This window comes from Macrotis lagotis, chromosome 6 (genome assembly GCF_037893015.1).
Source record: "Macrotis lagotis isolate mMagLag1 chromosome 6, bilby.v1.9.chrom.fasta, whole genome shotgun sequence".
NCBI classification, from domain to species: Eukaryota; Metazoa; Chordata; class Mammalia; order Peramelemorphia; family Peramelidae; genus Macrotis; species Macrotis lagotis.
The window spans coordinates 184,672,162-184,694,449 of record NC_133663.1 but is presented as its reverse complement, the minus strand read 5'-3'; the positions used below and the strand labels follow the sequence as shown (position 1 = coordinate 184,694,449).

General features: G+C 36.2%; 1 protein-coding gene across 5 annotated transcripts in view; it reads right to left on the bottom strand.

Moving 5' to 3' along the window:
* ATP11A (ATPase phospholipid transporting 11A) overlaps window positions 1-22,288 on the bottom strand; it is a 238,865-nt gene that overhangs the window by 19,822 nt on the left and 196,755 nt on the right. For all 5 annotated transcript variants that reach the window (XR_012469549.1, XR_012469550.1, XM_074192057.1 and 2 more), the window contains exons 21-28: window positions 22,111-22,213; window positions 21,624-21,769; window positions 15,989-16,048; window positions 14,984-15,111; window positions 12,785-12,920; window positions 6,173-6,238; window positions 4,698-4,801; window positions 1,757-1,922 (exon numbers count right to left, since the gene is read on the bottom strand). Coding sequence is in view for 3 of the 5 variants with exons in the window: in XM_074192057.1 (XP_074048158.1) it covers window positions 1,757-1,922; window positions 4,698-4,801; window positions 6,173-6,238; window positions 12,785-12,920; window positions 14,984-15,111; window positions 15,989-16,048; window positions 21,624-21,769; window positions 22,111-22,213 (909 nt within the window). In the remaining 2 variants the exon portion in view is untranslated. The remainder of the gene's footprint in view (window positions 1-1,756; window positions 1,923-4,697; window positions 4,802-6,172; window positions 6,239-12,784; window positions 12,921-14,983; window positions 15,112-15,988; window positions 16,049-21,623; window positions 21,770-22,110; window positions 22,214-22,288) is intronic.

Here is a 22,288-nt window from a genome sequence, read left to right as displayed (position 1 = left end):
CTTTTTAGCCCTCTAACCCAATTGATAATAAATGCCCCATGAACTTTTAACTCCTTTAATGGCAGGAAACGTTTATACCATTCAATGTTATTTTAAGACCTACAAGACTAAGGAGATAACTTCTATTATATCTGGAGGAAAAAAAAACCCTCAAAAACAAACCCATAACTCCATATTATTCTTTTCCTTGACTCAAACATCATGGAAGAATAAAGAATTTGCTCCTTTAGCATAACTAAAAATAGAATAACTCTGGAGCTGCATTGCTGTCATACTAAGTTAAATACAGAGCCATCCTTAAGAATTAAAGGTGTCATCTATAACAAATCTATAACAACTATGTATTTGAGACTATTATTCAAGAGATTAAAAAGAAACAAACAAAAATCCTCAATGGGTTTGCTGCTCATAGCATAAGATTTTGGAACTATCTTGCACTTCTTTATTTTTATTTTCCTCATCTTATCCAACAGAAGGCAGCAGGGAAAGTTCCCTGCACAGGGAGACTCATCAAAATTGCTCTCCTCACTACCATAAGCTAAAGACTAGAGACTTGTTCTTACTTGGGAGACTGAGAGCAAAGCTCCCAATTACTTATCTTCTTTAGCTGTTTCCTACCTACTTTCCGTAAAAGTGACATGAGCTCTGGTTGGAGTCATAATTTTTTTGCTATTCATGCAAGACAAAGAGGATTTGGGTACTTAAAAACCTCTACCCAAAACATAATTCACAAAAAGCTTATTTCCATTTGGATTTAAAAACTAGGTAAAACAGAGTTCTAAATAGCATTCATTAATTTTCAAAGTAAGTAGTTATAATCCCTTATTCTCCTTTGTTATCTCTTCATATACATACATATACATATATATACATATATATATATATATACATATATATACATATATATATATATATATAAACATATTTGCATGTGTATGTATGGTCTTTTCTTCTCTTTCACTGTTTTAATTATATCTCCCTATTCACTACTCAAATTAGCCTCATATTCTGGGCAGGTCCTTAGGTTGCTAGAGCTACCCTAATCTTATCTGTGGCTTCCTGCTCTTCTTATCCTTTGGTTCCCTCTATTCTACCATGATTCTTTTTTTTTTAAGGTTTTTTTGCAAGGCAATGGGGTTAAGTGGCTTGCCCAAGGCCACACAGCTAGGTAATTATTAAGTGTCTGAGGTCCAATTTGAACTCAGGTACTACTGACTCCAGGGCCGGTGCTCTATCCACTGTGCAACCTAGCCACCCCTTCCACCATGATTCTTTAAGAAAAAAAGACCAGATATAGAGATCAAGGAGGCAAGGTGATCTTCAACACTGAGGAATGATCAGGTACTCTATCCCCCTCCTCAACAGTGAGTCTTACTTCTCCATGACTAATAAAGAAGGAGAGAAGGAACCAGTCTTCTGGAATTACGAGACTGGGACCATGCTCATAGCAAAGGTAAAAGGGCTCTGTTAATAAGTAGGTGGTAAGAACAAAAACTTTTCTGAGAAAAAGCAAATTCCAGAAATCTTCTCTGGAGCTGGATCTCTCTCTCTCTCTCTCTCTCTCTCTCTCTCTCTCTCTCTCTCCCCACACACACAGTTTGAGAATGTGGAAAATAAGTACCCCAATCTGACTCTTTGCTTCCTCTTTATCATGCAATGAATTATAAAGTTATTGAACTTTTTACATCATTTCCTCCCCCATTCCCAACAGATAACGCTAACCTTAAAATAATGACTACTTCTGAAATATATTTACCTGAGTTCTTTCTGTTGCTGTAGGCCACAACTGCCTACACAGAACCTTTTTGATAACATCTGGAAGAAGGCTGACAATTATTAACAAAATGATACCCAGCCACGAAGGAGCACAAGATAGCATCTGTATGAACACAAAGTACATCCTCTGATAACTGAGAAAAGGCCTATAGGATCAAAGAGAGAAGAAGGAAAAAACAGAACATATGAGAAAGTACATATTTATAAGGAAAAAAATTAATATGTTTTTACCCACTTTTAAATTCTCTATGGAGACAATGTTTCTTCTATTCAAGAGAAGTCTAGGCATGACTTGTGACTGATATTTTCTTACTCTGCAGCTATATCTCTCGTATAGATGCTCTTTCTCTGCTCTGATATAGAGGCTACCCTGATGCAAGCTCTCATCACTTCAGGGCTGGACTATTGAAATAAACTGCTGATTGGTTCCCTTGCTCCCTCAAGTTCCTTCCATTCTCTATTTAGCTTCCAAAGGAATCTTCCCAAGTGCAAGTCTGCCTATATTATCCTTTCTCCCACCCTCAATAAACACCAGAGGGGTCCTAGGATATCCAAGAACAAATATAAATTTCTATTTGGTTTTTAAATTCCCTTCAGAGTCCTCAACCCTTTCCTATGAGTGCCTTTGTTCTGAGATTTTTTCCTATTTTATCCTGTATCTATTTGGTACATATATTGCTGTTTGCCAACATTAGAATCAGAATTCCTTGTTTTGTCTTTCTTTGTATCTCTAGCAGTTGGCATCAGTGCCTAAAAACCCTAAACACTTAACAAAAGCTTACTAATTTTCTTTAACATCACACTGAGGAAATTCACTGGTAAAAAGAGATAACTGTCTAAAAGAATGAAAAAAAAAGACATCTTTGGGAAGTGGTAGATGCCATGACTCTGGAATTTATAGTGTTTGAAGGACTGTATAGTACTTTCCCAATATTATCCCATCCTATCCTCATAACACCCCAGGGAGGTAGGTGCAGTTATTATTTGTAGGCTGCCCCAACAAACATTTGATAGGAATGTTAAAAAATATTTAGATGAAAATGTATGACATACAAAATGATTTCAAGACCCTTGCAGAATATTATTGTGGGTTACAATGATTTCTTTTTTCTAGGATACAGTATAGGATGGGAGCTTAATGAATATGAAATGACATTAAGCAACATACAATGAGTTGTTTGGTGGACAAAGGGTCTGATTTTAGCTTGGGGTACCAGGAGGTTTATTCATGGAGAAATGTCTAGTAGACAACTGGAAGTGCAGGATTAAAGATAAATAATAAAGACAAAGATCAAAAATAAATTGGGATTGAAAATATAGAATAGAAAACTATTTTTGAAAAGTGAATAATGAGGATGCACAGAATCCTTGAGGGAAAGAACAGAGAAAAAGACAAAAAAAAAGTAATGAAGGAGACAGAGAAGGAACAAAGAAGTACAAAAATTCACAAAATGTTATCTCCAAACATTGAAATTAAGGAGGATTCAATTTCTTTTTTTAGTTTAGTTTTTTTTTTTTTTGCAAGGCAAATGGGGTTAAGTGGCTTGCCCAAGGCCTCACAGCTAGGATTTGAACTCAGGTACTCCTGACTCCAGGGCCGGTGCTCTATCTACTGTACCACCTAGTCACCCCAGATTCAATTTCTTAATGAAAGGATGGTCAGCAGTATAGAACACTATAGAGAGGTTAAAGAGAAGGCCAATGAGCAAGGGAAGTCATTAAGAATCTTATAAGTGAGAAAATTCAATAGAAGGAAAAATCAAGTTCTGAGAATAGATAATGAGGGAATGAGGAATTAGCTTGAAAAAAGGAGAAAAACAGAAAGAAAGTTACAAAAGGAAAGAGTTTCTGTTTTTTGCTTATACTTCTAGCACAGAGGAGACCTGAGTATGGTTGAACGAAGAAGGTTCAAAGTCAAGTGAAAAAAAAGAGATTCAAGATACAAAACTAAAATGGGAAAATTGTGGGAATAAAATTCTGGTGGATGAGGAGGACGATGTCTTAATCTAAATAAAGGAAAAAAAATCATTCTAGGAGAGTGCTGGAGGTAGCAACAAGAACAAGAAAGAAGGAAAGATTTATGGAAAATGTTATTGTCAATGGGTGATGGATTAAAAGGACTACAAAGACTCAGCATGGGTTTAGTTGTGATTAGATAGCAAGAATTTGAACTTGGATGCCATATTTTTCTTTAGTCAAATTCCTTGGTCCTGAGGAGAAAATGGACAATGATAGTACACACAACAGTGGAAATCAGTGAATATGGTCTAAGTAAGATCAGTGAGGAGGAGTCTAGGGCAGTGGTTCCCATTTAGTAGGAATCCATCATTTGTATTCATTACAACATATAATAAGTGAGAGGGAAAAGTCCTGGCAGAAGAATTCTAAAATTGTGAATGAAGGACTCTTGGGCTACATTGCTGATTTGTATATTCCAGTCCAGTGGCTAGTGTAAGAATAGCTCCTAGTCAAACTTAGGATACCTTTATCAGCTGGACTAAAGGTACACCCTTTCTGTTTAATTAATCCTTTTCTACTTAACTGAGGGAGGAAAACATACCACTTTGGAAATATTTGCATTTTTTGACTCAAATACAGATAGATAATGGCTCCTATGCAATTGTCTTTACAGTTGTCTAGGGATTCTTAAGATATATCTAAGGCTCCAGGTTCCCAAGCTACTAAAGATCTCCTTGAGAAGAGATTTATAGAAAAAAGGGATTAGAGGGGAACTAGCAGAAGGAGAGGAACAGAGAAGTAAGGAACATATTGCTGGGCCTGTGATCACAAAAGATAATTTTTGGTCTAAGTCTATCTCTTGTTAATAAAAAGAGACTAATACTTAAATATTTAAATGTATTTATTTTTCTTTGAAAGTTAGTGCTTTTGAGAACCCCAAAATGATTTGACCAGATTCTTACCAGATAACTCCTCCCCAGAGTAGAGAAAAGACAATGTAGAAAATTAGGGATCCCCAAATAACAAAATGATTTATCCATGTCCAGTAGTGTGTATCAAGGGCAAGCTAAAAAGGGTGAAAAAATGGGTTATTGGTGTTGGAGCCATTAACCAGTGGCAAACTAGAATAAAACAGTGAAAGAACCTTTAAATGAAGAAAACTCACAAGTATGCAAGTTTGGGGCAATAAAAGAAACCTGTCTTCTAGAGACACAGAAATACATCTGAGGTGAAAGGGAGCAACTTTTTAGGCATTTCCTGCACTAGGTTGGGAGAATATCTAGTTATGTATTTCTCACCCTAGATATTCTTAGGGAAATTGCAAAGGGTTCATGTTATCATGGTACTCCAAGCAGTTACAACAAACTAATTGGGGCTAGGTCACTTCAAGCACCTGTTTTGAGTTTTGTTTATGAGAATAGCTTGCCTTTTTCCTTTGGTTTCAGTAAACCCACAGTGATCATAGGGTCAGTTAGCTTTCTGGAGTATTGACAAACTGCTCTATGTAAGATTTTCTGAAAAGTTTTGTAAAATTCTTAATTCACATATTTATTTTTAAGGTTTCCACTAAGATGCAAGAAAAATTATCCTCACACTTTCTGCCTGACTGTGGTGGTCTAGATCGAATAGGGGAAGACAAGAGGTGACAAGCCATCACCTCATCAGTATGTATGAATGTTTGAGTCCTTTTTCTAATTTTTATTTTTAGTAGGGATTTTGGAACTGAAATAGGACAAAAGTATATCCCAGACATGCCAATTTGCTATACCTCTTGATTTGAGCAAATTCTTTAAAATTAGTTTGGAATAGATTTGGAACTTTGAATATATAGGTCAGATTCTGAAATAGGAATTGTAGGATGAGACCATTTTGATGACGATTAAGGGCAGAAGTATGACAGATCTGAATTGATTTTTAAAGCCTAGCATTCCTAGTTTGCTGTTACAAGTTTCCTACTTAATACTAGATCTATGGTATTCCCAGGCTGATTTTTTTTAAAAAAGAGGCTCAAGTGTTGAATCCTCTAAATAAAACTGAATTTTGCATCTGGAAAAAAATTTAATTCATGTAAATAACTTCTATTTTAAATGTATCATTTTAAATGTATCTCTTGCTTTCCAAAAGAATTCTACTATGAATCCTGTGAAGTGTGTCTTCACTCTCTGATGTACTTTTTGTATAAATTCCAGTTTTATACATTGGATTTGATTAAAGATAGGTATATTAACACCTGCTTCTAAACAAGTTGAGCCCAAAGGAGGCAGCATACTCTTTTATTAGGTTATGGTTAAGGCTACTGGCTACAGGATTAGTTCATTCTGGAAGGAGCTTATGGGTGATAAGACCTGAGGCCAAGGATAATGTACAATTTAATATACGTAATGTATATTACTGATCAGCAGACATGCAAATGAAATATTAATATCAACAAACTTACCTTTAGTGTAACCGTAAATACCAACACAGTGAACACTAGCGTTCCAAAGGTCCAGTTTCCAAATACCTGTTTGGTAGGAAAACATTTCTCAACTCATTTATTGATAACATAGCAATGCCACTCTTTACACCAAAAGAGCAACCAAATCCTTTGAATAGAATAAACTTCATTGATATCTTTGAGTGTAAACACTTCAATCTATGCTTAAGTCAACAGTAAACCCAGGAATAATTTCTTTTTTTTAGCTTTTGCAAGGCAATAGGGTTAAGTGATTTGCCCAAAATCACACAGCTAGGTAATTATTAAGTGCCTGAGGTCAGATTTGAATTCAGGTTGTCCTGACTCCAGGGTCCTGCTCTATTTACTGAGCCACCTAGCTGTGCGCCCAGCCCCCTTCGCTGGAATAATTTCTTAAAATTCTTGAGAAGACCTGGTATTTCACTGGGACAGGGAACTCCTGATGTGGACCTTCCCTCCACCAATGCAGATGGGCTACTCATCCATAGCTTATAGTCCTAGAAAACTGTGCATCTATCTACAATTCCATTCTGATTCTTTTATGTAATTAATCAATGGAAGTGGCAATAACTGTGTCCTGATGCAGAGAAAGAACTTTTTCTCTCTAACATTGCTTTAACCTCTTTTAAAATTATTTAATTATTCTATCTTGAATTCTTTTCTCCTTAGAAAATATTTATCTAAATATTAAATTATAACATATAATTATTGAAATACATAGAAATGTTAATAATAAAATATACAATATACATATATTATCACATATGTATTAAAAATACACATTTAAGAGTAACACACAGTACCACTGTGTGTTGTTCAATTGTTTTCGATTTGTGTCTTGACTCCTCATGACCCCATCTGGGGTTTTTTTTTGGCAAATATACTGTAGTGGTTTGCCATTTTCTTCTCTAGGTCATTTCACAGATTAAAAAACTGAGATTCTTGCATAGGGTCACACAGTTAATAAGTATCTGAGGCCGAATTTGAACTCGGGTCCTCCAGACTCCAGCACATTATTCACTGCACCACCTAGCTGCCCCTATACACTGTACATTAACAAATGTTACCATCTTAATAATACTGAGAATACATATAAATCAACAAAGGATTTTTAAACAAAAAAATTATATACTTAATAGATTTCAAAATAGGAATTTCTTTTGGTATTTGATATAGAAGGGAAATATATAAATAAATCTTGCTATAGGGTCATTTCAATAAACACTAGCACTCAGGTCTTAAAATCATCCACCTACGTGTATTACTGCCAGTTATTTTCAGGGATGTGGACCCTTAATCACTTTCAATACAATAGGCATTTCCAAGATAAGTAACATTAACAGGAAGATGGGGTAGTAGCTCTGAAATATGATGAGTCAAAAGGATGAGAAAGAAGAGCTGCCAAATTAGAAAGAGGGGTGCGGGTGGAGGAAGGAAGTCCCTTCAGCACACAGTTTGAATGCAGAGTGTTAGAAGTTAGACCTCTCAACATTCAAATTGAGGAGACAGACTTCTGGGAGGCAAAAAAGAAGTCTAGTCATGAGGGAGGAGCAAAAGACAGGCAAGGATTACAGTTGCTCTGAGTCTTTCCTCTTATTTAGAGGCTTCTGAATTATATAACATGAAAAACTGATCAAAGTAAAGTGTGAATTATGACCCATGAAAACCATATACTTGTGACTTCTACATAGACAACACCTACACATTGGGAAATCACTTGTGCTTAAGACTCTTTATAGTAGGCCAAGTCCAGTCTCTATCAAAAACAACTAACTTGGATGGAGAGATAACTATGATAAAAAAAGAATGAATGAGGGGCAGCTAGGTGGCGCAGTGGATTAAGCACCGGCCCTGGAGTCAGGAGTACCTGGGTTCAAATCCGGTCTCAGACACTTCATAATTACCTAGCTGTGTGACCCTGGGCAAGCCACTTAACCCCATTTGCCTTGCAAAAACCTAAGAAAAAAAAAAAAAAAAAAAAAAAGAATGAATCAGGAACAGTCATAACCATTTCTTTCTCTAATTTCTGTTTCTTAAGACACATTTCTAGTACTTATTTCTGAAGGACTCTACAATCATCATATTTTCTTGCATTTTATCTTAAAATTATGATTATCCCCAGAAGTCATATACTGACATAAAAAAGTACTTCAAAAAGTTTGAAAAAAAAAAAGTCCATAAATCTAAATACACATCTTGGGGATATAGTATATTAAAAATGTGCTGTCTACATTGTGTAAAAAGGGGAAAAAAAGCTAGAAACATAGTATGAACAATATAGTAATATAATATAATGCTTTTTTTTTTAAGGTTTTTGCAAGGCAAATGGGGTTATGTGGCTTGCCCAGGGCCACACAGCTAGGTAATTATGAAGTGTCTGAGACCGGATTTGAACCCAGGTACTCCTGACTCCAGGGCCGGTGCTTAATCCACTGCGCCACCTAGCCACCCCCACTATAATGCTTTCTATCATGAGTCACCTTTTTTTTCCCCCTACTGCTTCTCTAAAACATCTCTGTGATGGAGTTTAAGTAACATACCTTGATGAAGAACCATTCCCATTGTATGAGACCCTGAGCCACTTTAGTTTTAGTTTTTGCCATATTTAAAAGGATGAAGTTGGACAACATGACCTCTAAGCTTTCTTCTAACTTGAAATCCTATGATCCAACTTCACAGAGATCATGCAGAACCTTTGTTGAGTTTTTGAACCTGCTTTTAACTCTGCAGATTTTTCTGAGACTTTTGAATAAATGACCTATGTGGATATGTATTAACTTTCTTAGGTCACTAGGGAATCACTGTCCTGTGGAGATCAATCAACCACTTAGTGACTGCCTACTGTGTGCTAGATATTGTGACAAGAATTGTGAAGGATATAGATTAGAGAGCTTACAGTCTGTCTGGGGACAATCATGACATGCCTGCTAAAATTGGGAGAGCTATTCAATCAAACAGAAAGATAACCATATGCTGCAGTGGCTGGTGAAGGCAGAAAAGAATGGAGCCATATAGGACATTTTCATTCTCTTATTATAGGATTTTGTCTGCTTTAACAAGAGATTAGTGGTAGATAGTTAGCCACCAGTCAGCAGGTTTCTCTCACATTATTAAAAAAGAACAAAAGCAATAAGAACAAAAACTATCAGATGAAGAGTCAGGAAAAAAGAAGGGTGGCAGATTGGATTGGCCCTATTCATTTAAAAGGAAATCCACCTTTTCCTACCTAGGAAAGGATTATTTATCACTTTAGACATTATCACCTAAAAACTCAGTTCAGTGCTAAGACAAATATTCTCCAACTATAAGCCAAAGACTTCAGGGGTGTCAAGTTGTTACTAAAAAATAAACCTGACTCCATCTACATGTATTAGTTTGGGTTTTTGAATGATTAACCTTTAGAATGGAGATGGAGAGAGGGAGGAGGATAAATGAATGAGGGCTCATGTCTTTCTCTACTACTTTTTCTTTCAAAATGTTTTTTCCAAAGAAAAGGGAATCAATATTTTGTAATGAATCTCTTGTTTCTTACAATTTTACATCCCAGAAAAAACTTACTGAATGGAATGTCATTTTTTTATATACCTCAACTTGGCCCCATCTTTAAATTTAAATAAGGTAATTTTTCTCATCTAGATTATTAATGGAGATGTTAAAAAAACTGAAGTCTAGCACCAATCTTCACTGTTACACAATTAATTAGCCAATTTTACTGTGGGGGAACTTTTCAGAGAGCTTCTATTCTTTTCCAAGTTTTCAAGTCCAAACCAATTTAAATTTCATTTATAAGTGACATTTCATTAGACAATTTATCTGCTTTCCTCAGATTTGGTTTCTCTAGGAACATTTCTTCTGTTCCCTTCATTTACTCCTTTCATGAATTTACCAATAAAGTGAATGAATTTGTCTGGCAGAATTTGTTCTGTGCCCACACTGCTTATTGTTCATAATTCTATTACATTGTTTATCTTCTTGATGTTTACAGACATCTACTATTAACACATTCCAAATATGTTAAGTATTCTGTGAAGAATACAATACTGTTGAATGAATAATGGTAAAAAATAATGATTCCTGTAGTGGGCTATGTATTATCTTGCAATTTCAATAAATAAATAATTTCAATTACTATGCTTAGGGCCAAGGACAGCCCTTCACTCCCCAAAAAGTTCCATTAATGATTTTGATTTTTTAATTCACCATTCCTTAAAAATATCAGATAAACATTCTCAGGGATAAATGCCTTTCAAACCATTCCCCACCAAATGATAACAGTCAGAACAGGAACTGCAAAGGCTGTGGTAACAAGGGACCTTATCCTGAGTTTAATGGGAACATTGCTAGTGGTTTTTTTAGTTTCTAGGATCAGCCTTCTTCAAAGATGTATTACATATGCTTTATGCTATCCCTGAGATCTTTAGTGAAATTACTTACTCAAACTCACAACTGGGGGTCTCAAATGACCCAAACTAAAGAAGTGGGTCATCTACCCAATCTGTTTTCCATTTCAATGTCTTTACCTTTGTTGTATCCTATCATAATATATGATGAGGAAGAAAAGAAATTTTATACTTCTAACACAAAATAAGCACAGATATTTCATATTCAGCAACATATTACTGACCACATGATTTAGGGCTTGAGTATCAGTCTTGGAAACAGGAAATTCATATCTATCTTCTTTTTTTAAAAATACTTTTCTAAAAGAGAGGGGAAATCCATTGTATTTTACTAGATAGGTCACTCTCCATTCATAGAGAACTTTTCCCTTCAAATTCAGAGATCATCCTCTGGAAATTTCAGCTTTTAGAGTGTTGTTTCTAAGCTCTTTGAGTTGCATGCATGTCACTTACTTATAGTTTGACCCATAAGCAAGTTCTGAAGCAGTTACATAAAAGTACTAAATACAGCCCTACTGAAAACTACATGGTTGGTCTGAATCTAATACAGTCAGGTGGTATTTGGGTATTATAGCAACTGTTAAACCAAAGACATGGACCAAGACAAATGAGAAACTGCTAGAAATAGAGAGATCAGAAGAATTGAGCAGAGAAAAGATCTGGATAATTCAACAGATAAATTCTGTGCAATTGATTTGAGTCCTATGGAAAGACAACAGAACTTCTGGTCACATGGATGAAAAGAGGATTAAATGTGATCTAGGAGACAAATCACAGGCATTTGAATATCTCAATCATAATCTGCATCTGTAATCTCAAATCAAGAATTTAATAATGTAAATAGCCAGTTGAGTGGAAGAATAATAACCATAGGGATACAAAACTCATAAAAAAAAAAAACTACTAGTAGAGGAGAAAGAATATTGTAACTGGAGTTGGGAGAACCTAGATTCAAATGCCACCATTGCCACCAACTAGCCACATAAGCTTGGGCAGTTCACTTATCTCCCTGGGTTTTAGTTCCCTCATCTGTGAAATGAGGAAACTAGGATTAGAGACCTTTTAGATATGAATCTATGATCTCATGATGTGGGTTAACTCTTAGGGATGGGATGAAGTGGATTGTTGGAAGGGGATGGCTAAAAGGAAGTTTCCCTATGCATCACTGATTTTTTTAATTTGGAAAAATTACTCAGTATTCATGGCAGCCGAGCAGAGCAACTCTGAAGACTCTCACTTGCTGCCTGAAACACTTTCTTAGGCAGGCTGAGCAGATAACATTCAAAAGTAAGTTTCCCAGGGAGGTTCTGTTGAGTACCATTAGCTATATCTACAGGTATTTATCTTTTTTTATTAAAGCCAAGTAATTTAGACATCTCACACAAGCAAACAGACAAAACAAACAAAACCCTCAAACAGCTGGCTCAGTTGGACTCAGGGAAAAGCATTAAATGTGGAGGACCAAATGTATACACAGATACTCTTGATCTTCTATTAGGATGACTTTATTCTTACAAGCAAGTGGAAAGGAAGCAGCAACTATGAATACTTCAACTAGCAAAGCACACTGAAAAAGTCACATTTGAAAATATTTACAAGAAATATTTTATTTATAATGTGGTCCAAGAACACAGAGAAAGGGACAAAACCACAATCCTCTTACCATGTGTGGGCTGGTAGTCATTATCTGAGGGTAGGAAGAGAAGCAAGTAGCAAACGGGGGAAAAAAAGCAAGATAAAAATAAAACAACCCCCCAGAAAATGTGTTAGCAACTAGAATGAAGAAGGTATACAAAAAACAAATCTATTAACTGCATAGAAAATATTATTAAAAATATCATGGAAAAATGAAATATACTAATTATGAATCTAATAACAAAGTATATTAATAGCTTACCTGAGATAACGGATAAACAGTGAATAATGTTAGGAAAAAAGAACATATCAGACAAACTACTTCTCTAGAATCTAAATACTACTATACATAGGACTCCACTCATCAATTTAACATGAGAATATTTTGCTTTTTATTTCAGTGTCTCTACTAAATAAAAACACAAAACAATTTTCAATATCATTCTATTATGCAAAAATCCAGTAGAAGTCTTCTCAAGCAATCCCAAAATACTATATGATAAAACGATCATTCAGGATTGCAAAGCTCTTTTCCACAATAATCAATTAAAATACTCACCTGTCCACTGAGGTTCACTGCTACATCTCCAAACATCAAATAAGCACCAAAGAAAAATACCAGAGCATCAAAAACGCCCAAGAATGTCCAATACATGAATACTCGCCAGCGGAGTAGAGCATTCTTGGCAATATCCCTGCATAAAATAAAATTTAAGAAGATTGTTTTATAACCCATGTTAAAATTAAAATTTGTTTCTCAAGAGTTAGGTCCTTTCCCAAGGCTGGCAAACATCCTTCCCATCCCCCACTCTCCATCTTAAATACAGGTGTTAAAAATGTATCAATAGATCTTCCCTCATTAGATCACTGATTTTTATCAAAGTGAGGAACTACTCAGTAGAAAATCAGAAACTTAAAGGGAGTGCCTGGAAATGACTTCTGCAAGACTATATAGCTAATTAGAGAGAGAGAGAGAGAGAGAGAGAGAGAGAGAGAGAGAGAGAGAGAGAGAGAGAGAGGAATCAGTGAGGTCTTTCTATCTTCTAGGAAGATCTTGATTCATTATGACATGCAGTTAGTTATTAACTTTCTATCTCTCTTTAAGGAGTCACACCTGGATATGCAGTGCATCCAAATTTGTGTAATAGCTGAACACATTATAAAAGGATTATAACGCATATGCTAAACAAAAGTTTCCTTGCTTGGAATGCCCTTTCCCATGAGTGCCTATTAAGTTTCAAACTATACCTCTTCAAAAAATTACTTTCCTAATAACTCCATAACAATATCAAACAACTCAAATTAACATAGCACTCCAAGGTTTACAAATGAATTTGCCCACAATAACAAGGAGGTAATTAGTATGATTATTATTTTTTTCCATTTTACAGATGAGAACACTGAAGCTCAGTAAAGTAACTTGTCTAAGATCAAATGTTATTAGGGATTCTGACTGAAATTTGAATCCCTATCTTCTGATTCCCAAACTAGGGTTCCACTATACAATATTGCCTCTATGTTTTATGTCAATACTGTTTCTTGTTGCCTGGACAGTCGATGAAGTTCTACTGCTTCCCGATACACAATTATTCTTAAAAATTCATGAAAAGAAAATATTTAAATATTGCTTCACTATATATAGAAATGTAATATTAGAAATGTATGATTATCTATATGCATTAGATATGTATAATTATCTATATCCATATGCAAATATACTCACAAATATTTTATTTCTTCCCAACCTTATGCATTAAACCAGTCAATGTAGGATGACTCAAGAAATAACATTCACTGGAGATTTCTGGCCTTTTTTCCTAATACACCTTCATTTCTGTGCTTCACTATTTCAGGATCCTCTTTGACTGAATATATGTTATTATTTGAGGAAACAACACAGAAAGAAGTCAATAGATTTGTATAATCTATCACAGAATTAAAGCAAGGAATCACACTTGTCCAAAGTCCAAATAGGAACATAAGATATGCCAATATTCCCTGAAACTGGAATTAAGAGAAGCAGCATGATGAAGTGGATAAAACATTTGACCAATGAGTCAAGAATACTTGGCTTCAAGTTCCACTTGTGATGGACATTGATCATGTGCCTCTGGGCAAATCACATAACTTCTCTTAATGCCTTTTAAGAATAATAAACCTTTTAAATTTTAAGTTGCAGACTAGGCTCTGATCAGCCAAGGGAGCTATCTCTCAGAGTTCCCCATACCAATGAAATCAAAAGTCCAGTTCTGTTTTGAAAGAAAGAAAGAAAGAAAGAAAGAAAGAAAGAAAGAAAGAAAGAAAGAAAGAAAGGAAGGAAGGAAGGAAGAAGGAAGGAAGGAAGGAAGGAAGGAAGGAAGGAAGAAAGGAAGGAAGGAAGGAAGGAAGGAAGAAAGACAGGGACTAGATTTCTTAAAAGACAAATTCTCTTTCCCCCTGAAGTAATTTGTTGTTTATTTTCTTTTTAAGGGAAATTTAGGCAGGGATTCTATGAAGCAAATGCTTTGAAATATGCATATCACTCTGCAGAAGCTTTATAAATATCACTTATTGTTGTTGTTGTTCTTGTTTCAGAGTCATAATTTATCAGAAAACACCAGATACCAAATGAGTTACTGTGCACATTGAATGTGATACAATCATGTACACACAATAAATGTACATTATTTAGCTTGGATTACTTCTCATTTAGGAATCTTTGTTAGCACCAAACACTCTCAACAAATTGTTTCACTAATCTGTATCTCAGAAACTTTACCTGTACAACGAAGGGTCTCTCTTGAGCATATCACTGGTGACATGTTGCTCCATCAGACTGTACATGAGGATGGGGAGGGAAGTGAAACTGATATTGTACAGTGTTAGATACGCAGTATCATATAAAGGCTGAAGGAAGAAAAGAATTGTTTTTCTTTTTGAAACCACAACATGTAAATAAACTTTAACATTTTAAAAAAAATCAAAATATACACATCTACTGTAACTAGGAATGTAACCACATATGCTATGGGACTGTGAATATAACAGTTGTAAACCTTAACTTAAGGCCTACAATTGTATTAAGACCTTTGGAACATCCTGTATAAGGCAGATTAACCAGGGCCTTCATCTAAACTCTTAGGTAGTTAGAATAAAAATTGTACCAATAATGCCAATAGGTGAAAAGTCCCTATGAAAAGGAAGGGTTCCCAATAAATGCTTAAGGTGCTGTCCTCATCCTATCATCCTTGAATGACCTGTCTTGCTATATAGTATATGCTAACAAAAATCACCAAAAAAGAGCAAAGCAAAGCAAAGAAATTTGTATTGAAGGCCAACTGGATGGATTTGGACTTTTGGGATCAGGAGGTACAACAAAGCTACTCTATCAATCTAAAGTGGCCAAGTCACCCAATTTCCTTTTTACCCAGGCCCAGCAGAGAATGAATCACTCAGTCATTGCTGTGGCTGCATTCTGGGCTGCACAGGGAGCAAGCTCTGTATTAGTTTCAGAATATTTAAAATACTTTTGGGAGTATTTTGGGAGTGAGAAAATTCAATGAGAGACTCATCAAAATGACATGCTATTTTGTTTCTGACCCAATCATTCCTCTTTTGTCTGTAACAGGGATAAGGAAAGACAAATACACAATTCAGAGGGAGGTCACTATGAAGGATACCCTTCTCCACCCATCTCCTACAAACTCTATTGCAAAGGTGATCTTTTGCATGCAAATGACAGCCTCAGGTTAGACAAAGTTCTTATTTAGATAGTGAAACACACCTGTTGTGAAAATCCACAGAAGAACTGGTACAAAAACTGAGGGAAAATGAAGCAGACATTCTGAAAGTGAAATGAAAAATGTTTATTAGTCAAAAACCCAATTTCACATAATTCTCCTTATAAAGGATGCTCTAATGGGCTGTGTAATATATCTCATTATTTGGGGGAAGGGTAAAGAAAGACTCTGAAATAGTCTTAGGCCTACAGAATAGCAAGTAGTTTTTAAATATTAATTTATGTTTTATTTCTTTGGCACCTGATAAATGCACAACAATGTCCTGGCTTTGTGGAAATAAAAATATTAAAGAGGAATTTGCCAGATTTGCTCCCTGATTCCCAGGAGTCAGAAAAACCTGAGTTCAGACCATAGTCGCTTTACAATCCTGGGCAAGTCAGTTAACTTCTTTTTGCCTCAGTTGCTCATCTGTAAAATGGAAATTGTTTTGAGGAAAGAAATGAGATAATACATTTAAAATGCTTTTCAAACTTTAAAGCATTATAAAAAACAATTATAACTAAAGAGAAATGAGATAGTAATAAGAATAAGCTACACTCCTCTGGACTTCTCCAGCATGACTCAGGAAGTTCTTCTGGAAGATCCTTCAGCTCTCTCTCTCTCTCTCTCTCTCTCTCTCTCTCTCTCTCTCTCTCTCTCTCTCTCTCTCTCTCTCTCTCTCTCTCTCTCTCTCTCTCTCTCTCTCTCTCTCTCTCTCTCCTTTCAGAAGCAGTCCCTGCCCCTGGAGCTCTCCCTCTGACTGGATATTGGACAGAATTTGCACTCAGGACCCGGTTACCTCTCTCTTCATTTCTGCTGCCCTTGACAGCTTCCTTTGATGTGCTGTGCTTGTTAATAGCATTGAGAGCAAGGACTTCTTTTCATTTCTGGTACCTGGCTCCCAGAAAGCATGCTTAATATGTTTACCACCAGAACAAAGAATTGGAAATTGTGGGGATGCCCAGTAACTGGGGAAAAGCAGGATAATTTCAGAAAAATCACAAGGACTGGTACAAAGTGAAGCAAGTAGAACCAGGAAAACATGCAAACATAACAATAATATTATAAGGATGATCAACTGTGAAAAACTTAGTTACTCTGATCAATATAATGATTAATACAATTCCAAAGAATAATGATGAAAAATACCAGCCACCTCTGGAGAACAAACTGATGATGATATCAGAGTACATACTGAAGCAAACTTAAAACTTTATTTTCCTGGGCTTATTGTTTTAGTAACATGCGTAATACAAAAATTTGTTTTACGTGACTTCACATGAATAAATGGTATCATATTGCTTGCCTTCTCAAGGAATGGGAGAGAAGGTAGGAGAGGATTTAGAACTCAAAATTTAAAAAAAATGAATGCTAAAATTTTTACATGTGATTGAGAAATATTTAATAAAGTAAATAAAATATATATATGCAAAAATATTTACCAGCAGACTGTATCAAAAATGTGACTGACATTTATAGTTATGCAGCACTGTGGTCATTCATTTGGCAGCATGTATTAAATGCCTGTGTAAGGCACTTGAATGTTCTAGAGATACAAGGATGAAAAATTCCAAAAGTAATATTGTGTTTATGAGAGTGGTAAAACATATGCAAATATATAAAATACAAATTATAATGAAAAGAGTATCTAGGAAAGCCTCAAGAGAGAGGCATGAAATCCTTGTACAGGAGGAATATCTTCTGCCTGGGACGTACATGGAAGAGTTTTCATGATGTACAGACTCCTGAGAGGAGTTCAGGCCTACACAAAAGAGAAGGTTTCAGCTAATAGAGATGTCAAGGAAGTCTATTTCATATATGAGACCAGGCATGCAAAAGTACAAGGAGTGAGGTTGGGTGTAATGAGAATAGAAAACATTTAAAAAAATCTATCTTGATTGGAGAATAAAGGACAGGAAGAGAAAAAGTATGAAATAAGATTGGAAAGTTGGTTTGAAGCCAGACAGCAAGGACTTTACATACCTATTCAAATTCAGCACATATTTATTAAGTACTCACTATGTTTGAGGCACACATTTGAAACACAAAGATAATAATGAAACAGTCTCTGCCCAAAGGAACTTCTGTTGTACTGGATATTAAAAGACCAAATAAGGCAGGATTTGAGGAGGAAGAGAGCCCTAGCTATAGAACAAGGGAAAATTTCCAGTAAGAGGAACTACCTAAACCAAAGGAGGTTGTATTTTTATCCCTCAGGCAATGGGAAGACACTGGAAGATTATAAGCAGATGAGTGACATCATCTATCTATCTGGTGCTCTAGGAAGACTGTTGCTTAGTACAGGTGTAAAGGAAAAACTGGAAAGATGATGGCTCTTCACAATAACTTTTGAAGTAGATTGTAGAAATATTATCATCTATTTACAGATGAGGAAACTGAGGCTCAGGGAGGTTAAGGGACTTGCCTATTTCTCAAGAGTAAATCACAGGTTGGGGGGTAGAGCCAAGATGGCAACAGAAGAAGAGCCTCTCCTAGGTGTTCTCTCCATAATATTTCAAAAATCTTAAAATTATGACTCTAAATTTTCAAGAGACAGAACCCACAGAAAGATCCAGTGAGGCAATTTTCCAGACCAAGGTAATCTGGAAAATAGTGGAAAGGCTCCGCTCCACGGGGTTAGAGGGGTGGCCTGCCAGAGTGAAGAAACTTTAGCCTCCAGGAAGCAGCCCCAAGGCGCTTGGGAGCCGGGGCTCACGGCAGTTGGGGCAGTTTCCTGACCTATACCCCGGAGAGCACGGGGCACAAATTGGAGGATCAGCAGGGGCCCTCTGCCAGAGCAAGCATGCAAAGCTCAGGCCCTCAGGGCAGCTGCAGCAGTCAGCCCAGATCCAGGAATGGAAGCAGCCATGGAGACAGTAAGCAGGAGCCCCCAGGCAACTGAGCCTTGAGTGCTCAGCCCACCAAAGGTAAGGGAGTGGAGAGATATTTCTGAGGTCTGTCCTCTGTACCTGGAACAGGACTCTGGGGCTCTGACCACATTCAGATCCTGATAGCACTCTAAGTCCCCCATAGAACAGCCCCCCCCCACCTCAGCCCTGTGGCAGAGGGGTGCGCTTGTGGTCATTCACAGACCAGGGAGGGCAGTCAAAGCTTCATGCACTGAGATCCTTGTTGGGGGGGGTGTCCCAATAACACTCAAAAGCTCAGGAAGCACCCCAAAACCAGACACAGGCTGGACAAATGAGTAAACAGAGAAAAAAAGAGGAATATCATTGAGAAATACTGTTTGTGATCCCAAGAAAGATCAAAATACTCAAGCTGAAGATGAGGAAGTACAAGATCCTACATCTAAAGACTCCAAGAAAAATGGAAATTGGGCTCAGACTATGACAGAGCTCAAAAAATATTTTGAAAATCAAAAAAAGGGAGATAGAAGAAAAATTGGGAAAAGAAATGAGAGAGATGCAGGAAAAACATGAAAAAGAAGTCAGCACCTTAGTCAAGGAGATCCAAAAAAATAAGAAAATATGTTAAAAACCAGCATAGGTCAAATGGATAAAACAGTTCAAAAAGCTATTGAGGAGAAGAATGCTTGAAAAAGTAGAATTGGCCAGATGGAAAAAGAGATAAAGCTCTTTAAAGGAAAACAAATCCTTCAGATGTAGAATGGAGCTAAAGGAAGCTGATGACTTTACAAGAAGTCAAGACACAATACTTCAACACCAAAAGAATGAAAAATTAGAAGAAAATGTGAAATATCTCATTGAAAAAACAACTGATTTGGAAAAAAAATTAAGAAAATGTAAATAAAAAATTATTAGGATACCTGAAAGTCATGATGAGGAAAAGAACCGTGACCTCATTTTTAAAGAATTTCTACAGGAAAATTGCTCAGATATCCTAAAAGCAAACTAGAAATTGAGAGAATCCACCAATCTCCCCCAGGAAAGAGATTAAAAAAAAAAACCCAACCCCTAGGAATATTATAGCCAAGTTCCAGAACTCCCAAGTCAAAGAGAAAAATATTATAGGCAGCCAGAAGAACACAATTCAAATATCGTAGAGCTATAGTCAGGATCATACAGGACTTAGCAGCAACTACATTAAAGGGTTTGTAGGGCTTGGAATATAATATTCCATTAAGGCAAAAGAGCTTGGAATGCAACTGAGAATCAACTACCCAGCAAAACTAAATATCCTTTTCCAGAGGAAAAAAAGGACTTTCAGTGAACCAGAGGAATTTTAATTCCTGTTGAAACAACCAGAGCTGAACAGAAAGTCTGACCTTCAAAATACAGGACTCAGATGAATCATACAGAGTGAAGGAGAAGGGTAAAATATGAGGGACTTAATGATGATGCATGTATTCCTGCACAGAAAAATGATACTGATAATATTCATATAAAACTTCTCATTTAATAAAGTAGAAGGAGCTTTTATAGATGAAGCATAGGAGAGAGCTGAATTTGGAGATATAATAAATTGTAAAAATTGAGTAAATGGCTAAAAGGGAAATGTACTGGGAGTAAGAGAAAGGAGAGGTGGAATAGGCTAAGATATTTCATATAAGATGATTTTTTTTTATTGCAATGATATGGAAGGGGGAAGGCAAGGGAATGAGGGAACCTTCACTCTCATTATAGGTGGCTCAGAGAGGAAATAGCATATACCACTCAATGGGGTATAGACATCTAGAGTAAAAAGGAGAGAAGGGGGACAGGGGGAAGGGAGGGATGTGAGTGATAAGGAGAGGGTGGATTGTGGGGGAGAGTGGTCAGATATAACAATTTTCTTTTTTACTTCTTGTAAGGGGCTGGGATTGGGCAGCCTGTCTGGGACCATGGGGCTGGGTGGTTGCCGGGCCTTAGGGGTAGTATGTGGGCTCAGGGCCTCTTGGTCCCAGGGCCGGTGATCAGTCTGATGTGCCACTCAGCTACCATACAGCACATTTTAGAAGAGGGACAGAATGAAAGGAGAGAGAAAATATAGTACATGGTAGTGGGGAGATACGAATGGAGGGAGTTGAGATCAGCAACGGCAACGATGGAAAAATATGGAAGTAGCTTGTGATGGACTTATCATAAAGAATGTGATCCAACCGAGACAGAGCTGGTGGTGTTGGAACACAGACTGAAGCACATTTTTTCTCTCTTCCCTTTACTTTATTTCTTATGAGGGTCTATATTTTTTTGGGGGGAGGGGGTATTGTGTTTATGCTCAAACAAGTATATTTTAGTAATGTATAAAAAAAAGAGTGACAGGTTGTAAAGTCTGGTTGGGCCTCTGACTCAACTGAGTATTCTTATCCACTCAATCACATTATAGTAAAATATATAATGAAAAGGAGTAGGAGACGTGAAAGAAGAAAAGAATTATTTAAAACATTAAATCTCCTCTGCCCCCCATTCAGTTTTATGCCCCTTGTGGATTGATAGGTTGATTAGGGATTGATAGGTTCATTAGAGATTGATAAGAATTTTCACATTTTTAGTGAAGACTTTGATGAATTTCTTTCTTGATGAAGAGATTATTCCAAGAGACACTTTCCCATGTAGGTAACTACTATGTTTAGATAGTCTGTCCCTATGGTTTCAGGTCATTTCAACAACAGTGCCACACTTCCCTCATATATGTCTTATTCAACTGAAAGAGAGATAACAACAAGGAAGCTTCCTTCACCTTATAAAAGAAGTATTGCACAAGTTCAGATATCCTAATGTAATAAAAATGTCCATGGACAAGAAGCATCTTCTTTAAGTGTTTAAATTTCGGTATTGCATAGTCACTGTTCCTTGCAGCTTGACGACCTTCTTTTCCAATGACACCTATAAGATAACAATTTGTTGGGATACATTTAGCAAACACTTAGACTTTACAAATATGTAAGGAGAGGATTAAATTTGGATAAGTCCTATTAAATATCTCTCATATGTCTACATATACAGTGATCAATCTTTGAGTTCCCTCATATAAGAAACTCTTTCACTGATACAGATTTTTAATTCCTGAATGTCTTCTCATCCATAAATTCTCCAGAGAGGAACTGTTTGCTTCTGGTTGCAAAAGATACTATATATATGTTTTTTAGTACTATAAACTTTTATCTTAATTCATTTTCTTCATCATGACAAGAGTTCCCTAGTATGTGGACAGAAGGTTTACTTACCTATGCCCACGTGTGCTTCTAGAATCATGCTGACATCATTTGCACCATCTCCAATGGCTAGAGTAATAGGGTGCTCCTTGGAAAATTTAATTAATTTAACAATCTGAAATGACAGAAAACAAATTCAGAATTGCTTTTTTTATGTTAAACACTCCTCTCAGTTTGTCCAGTGACTACC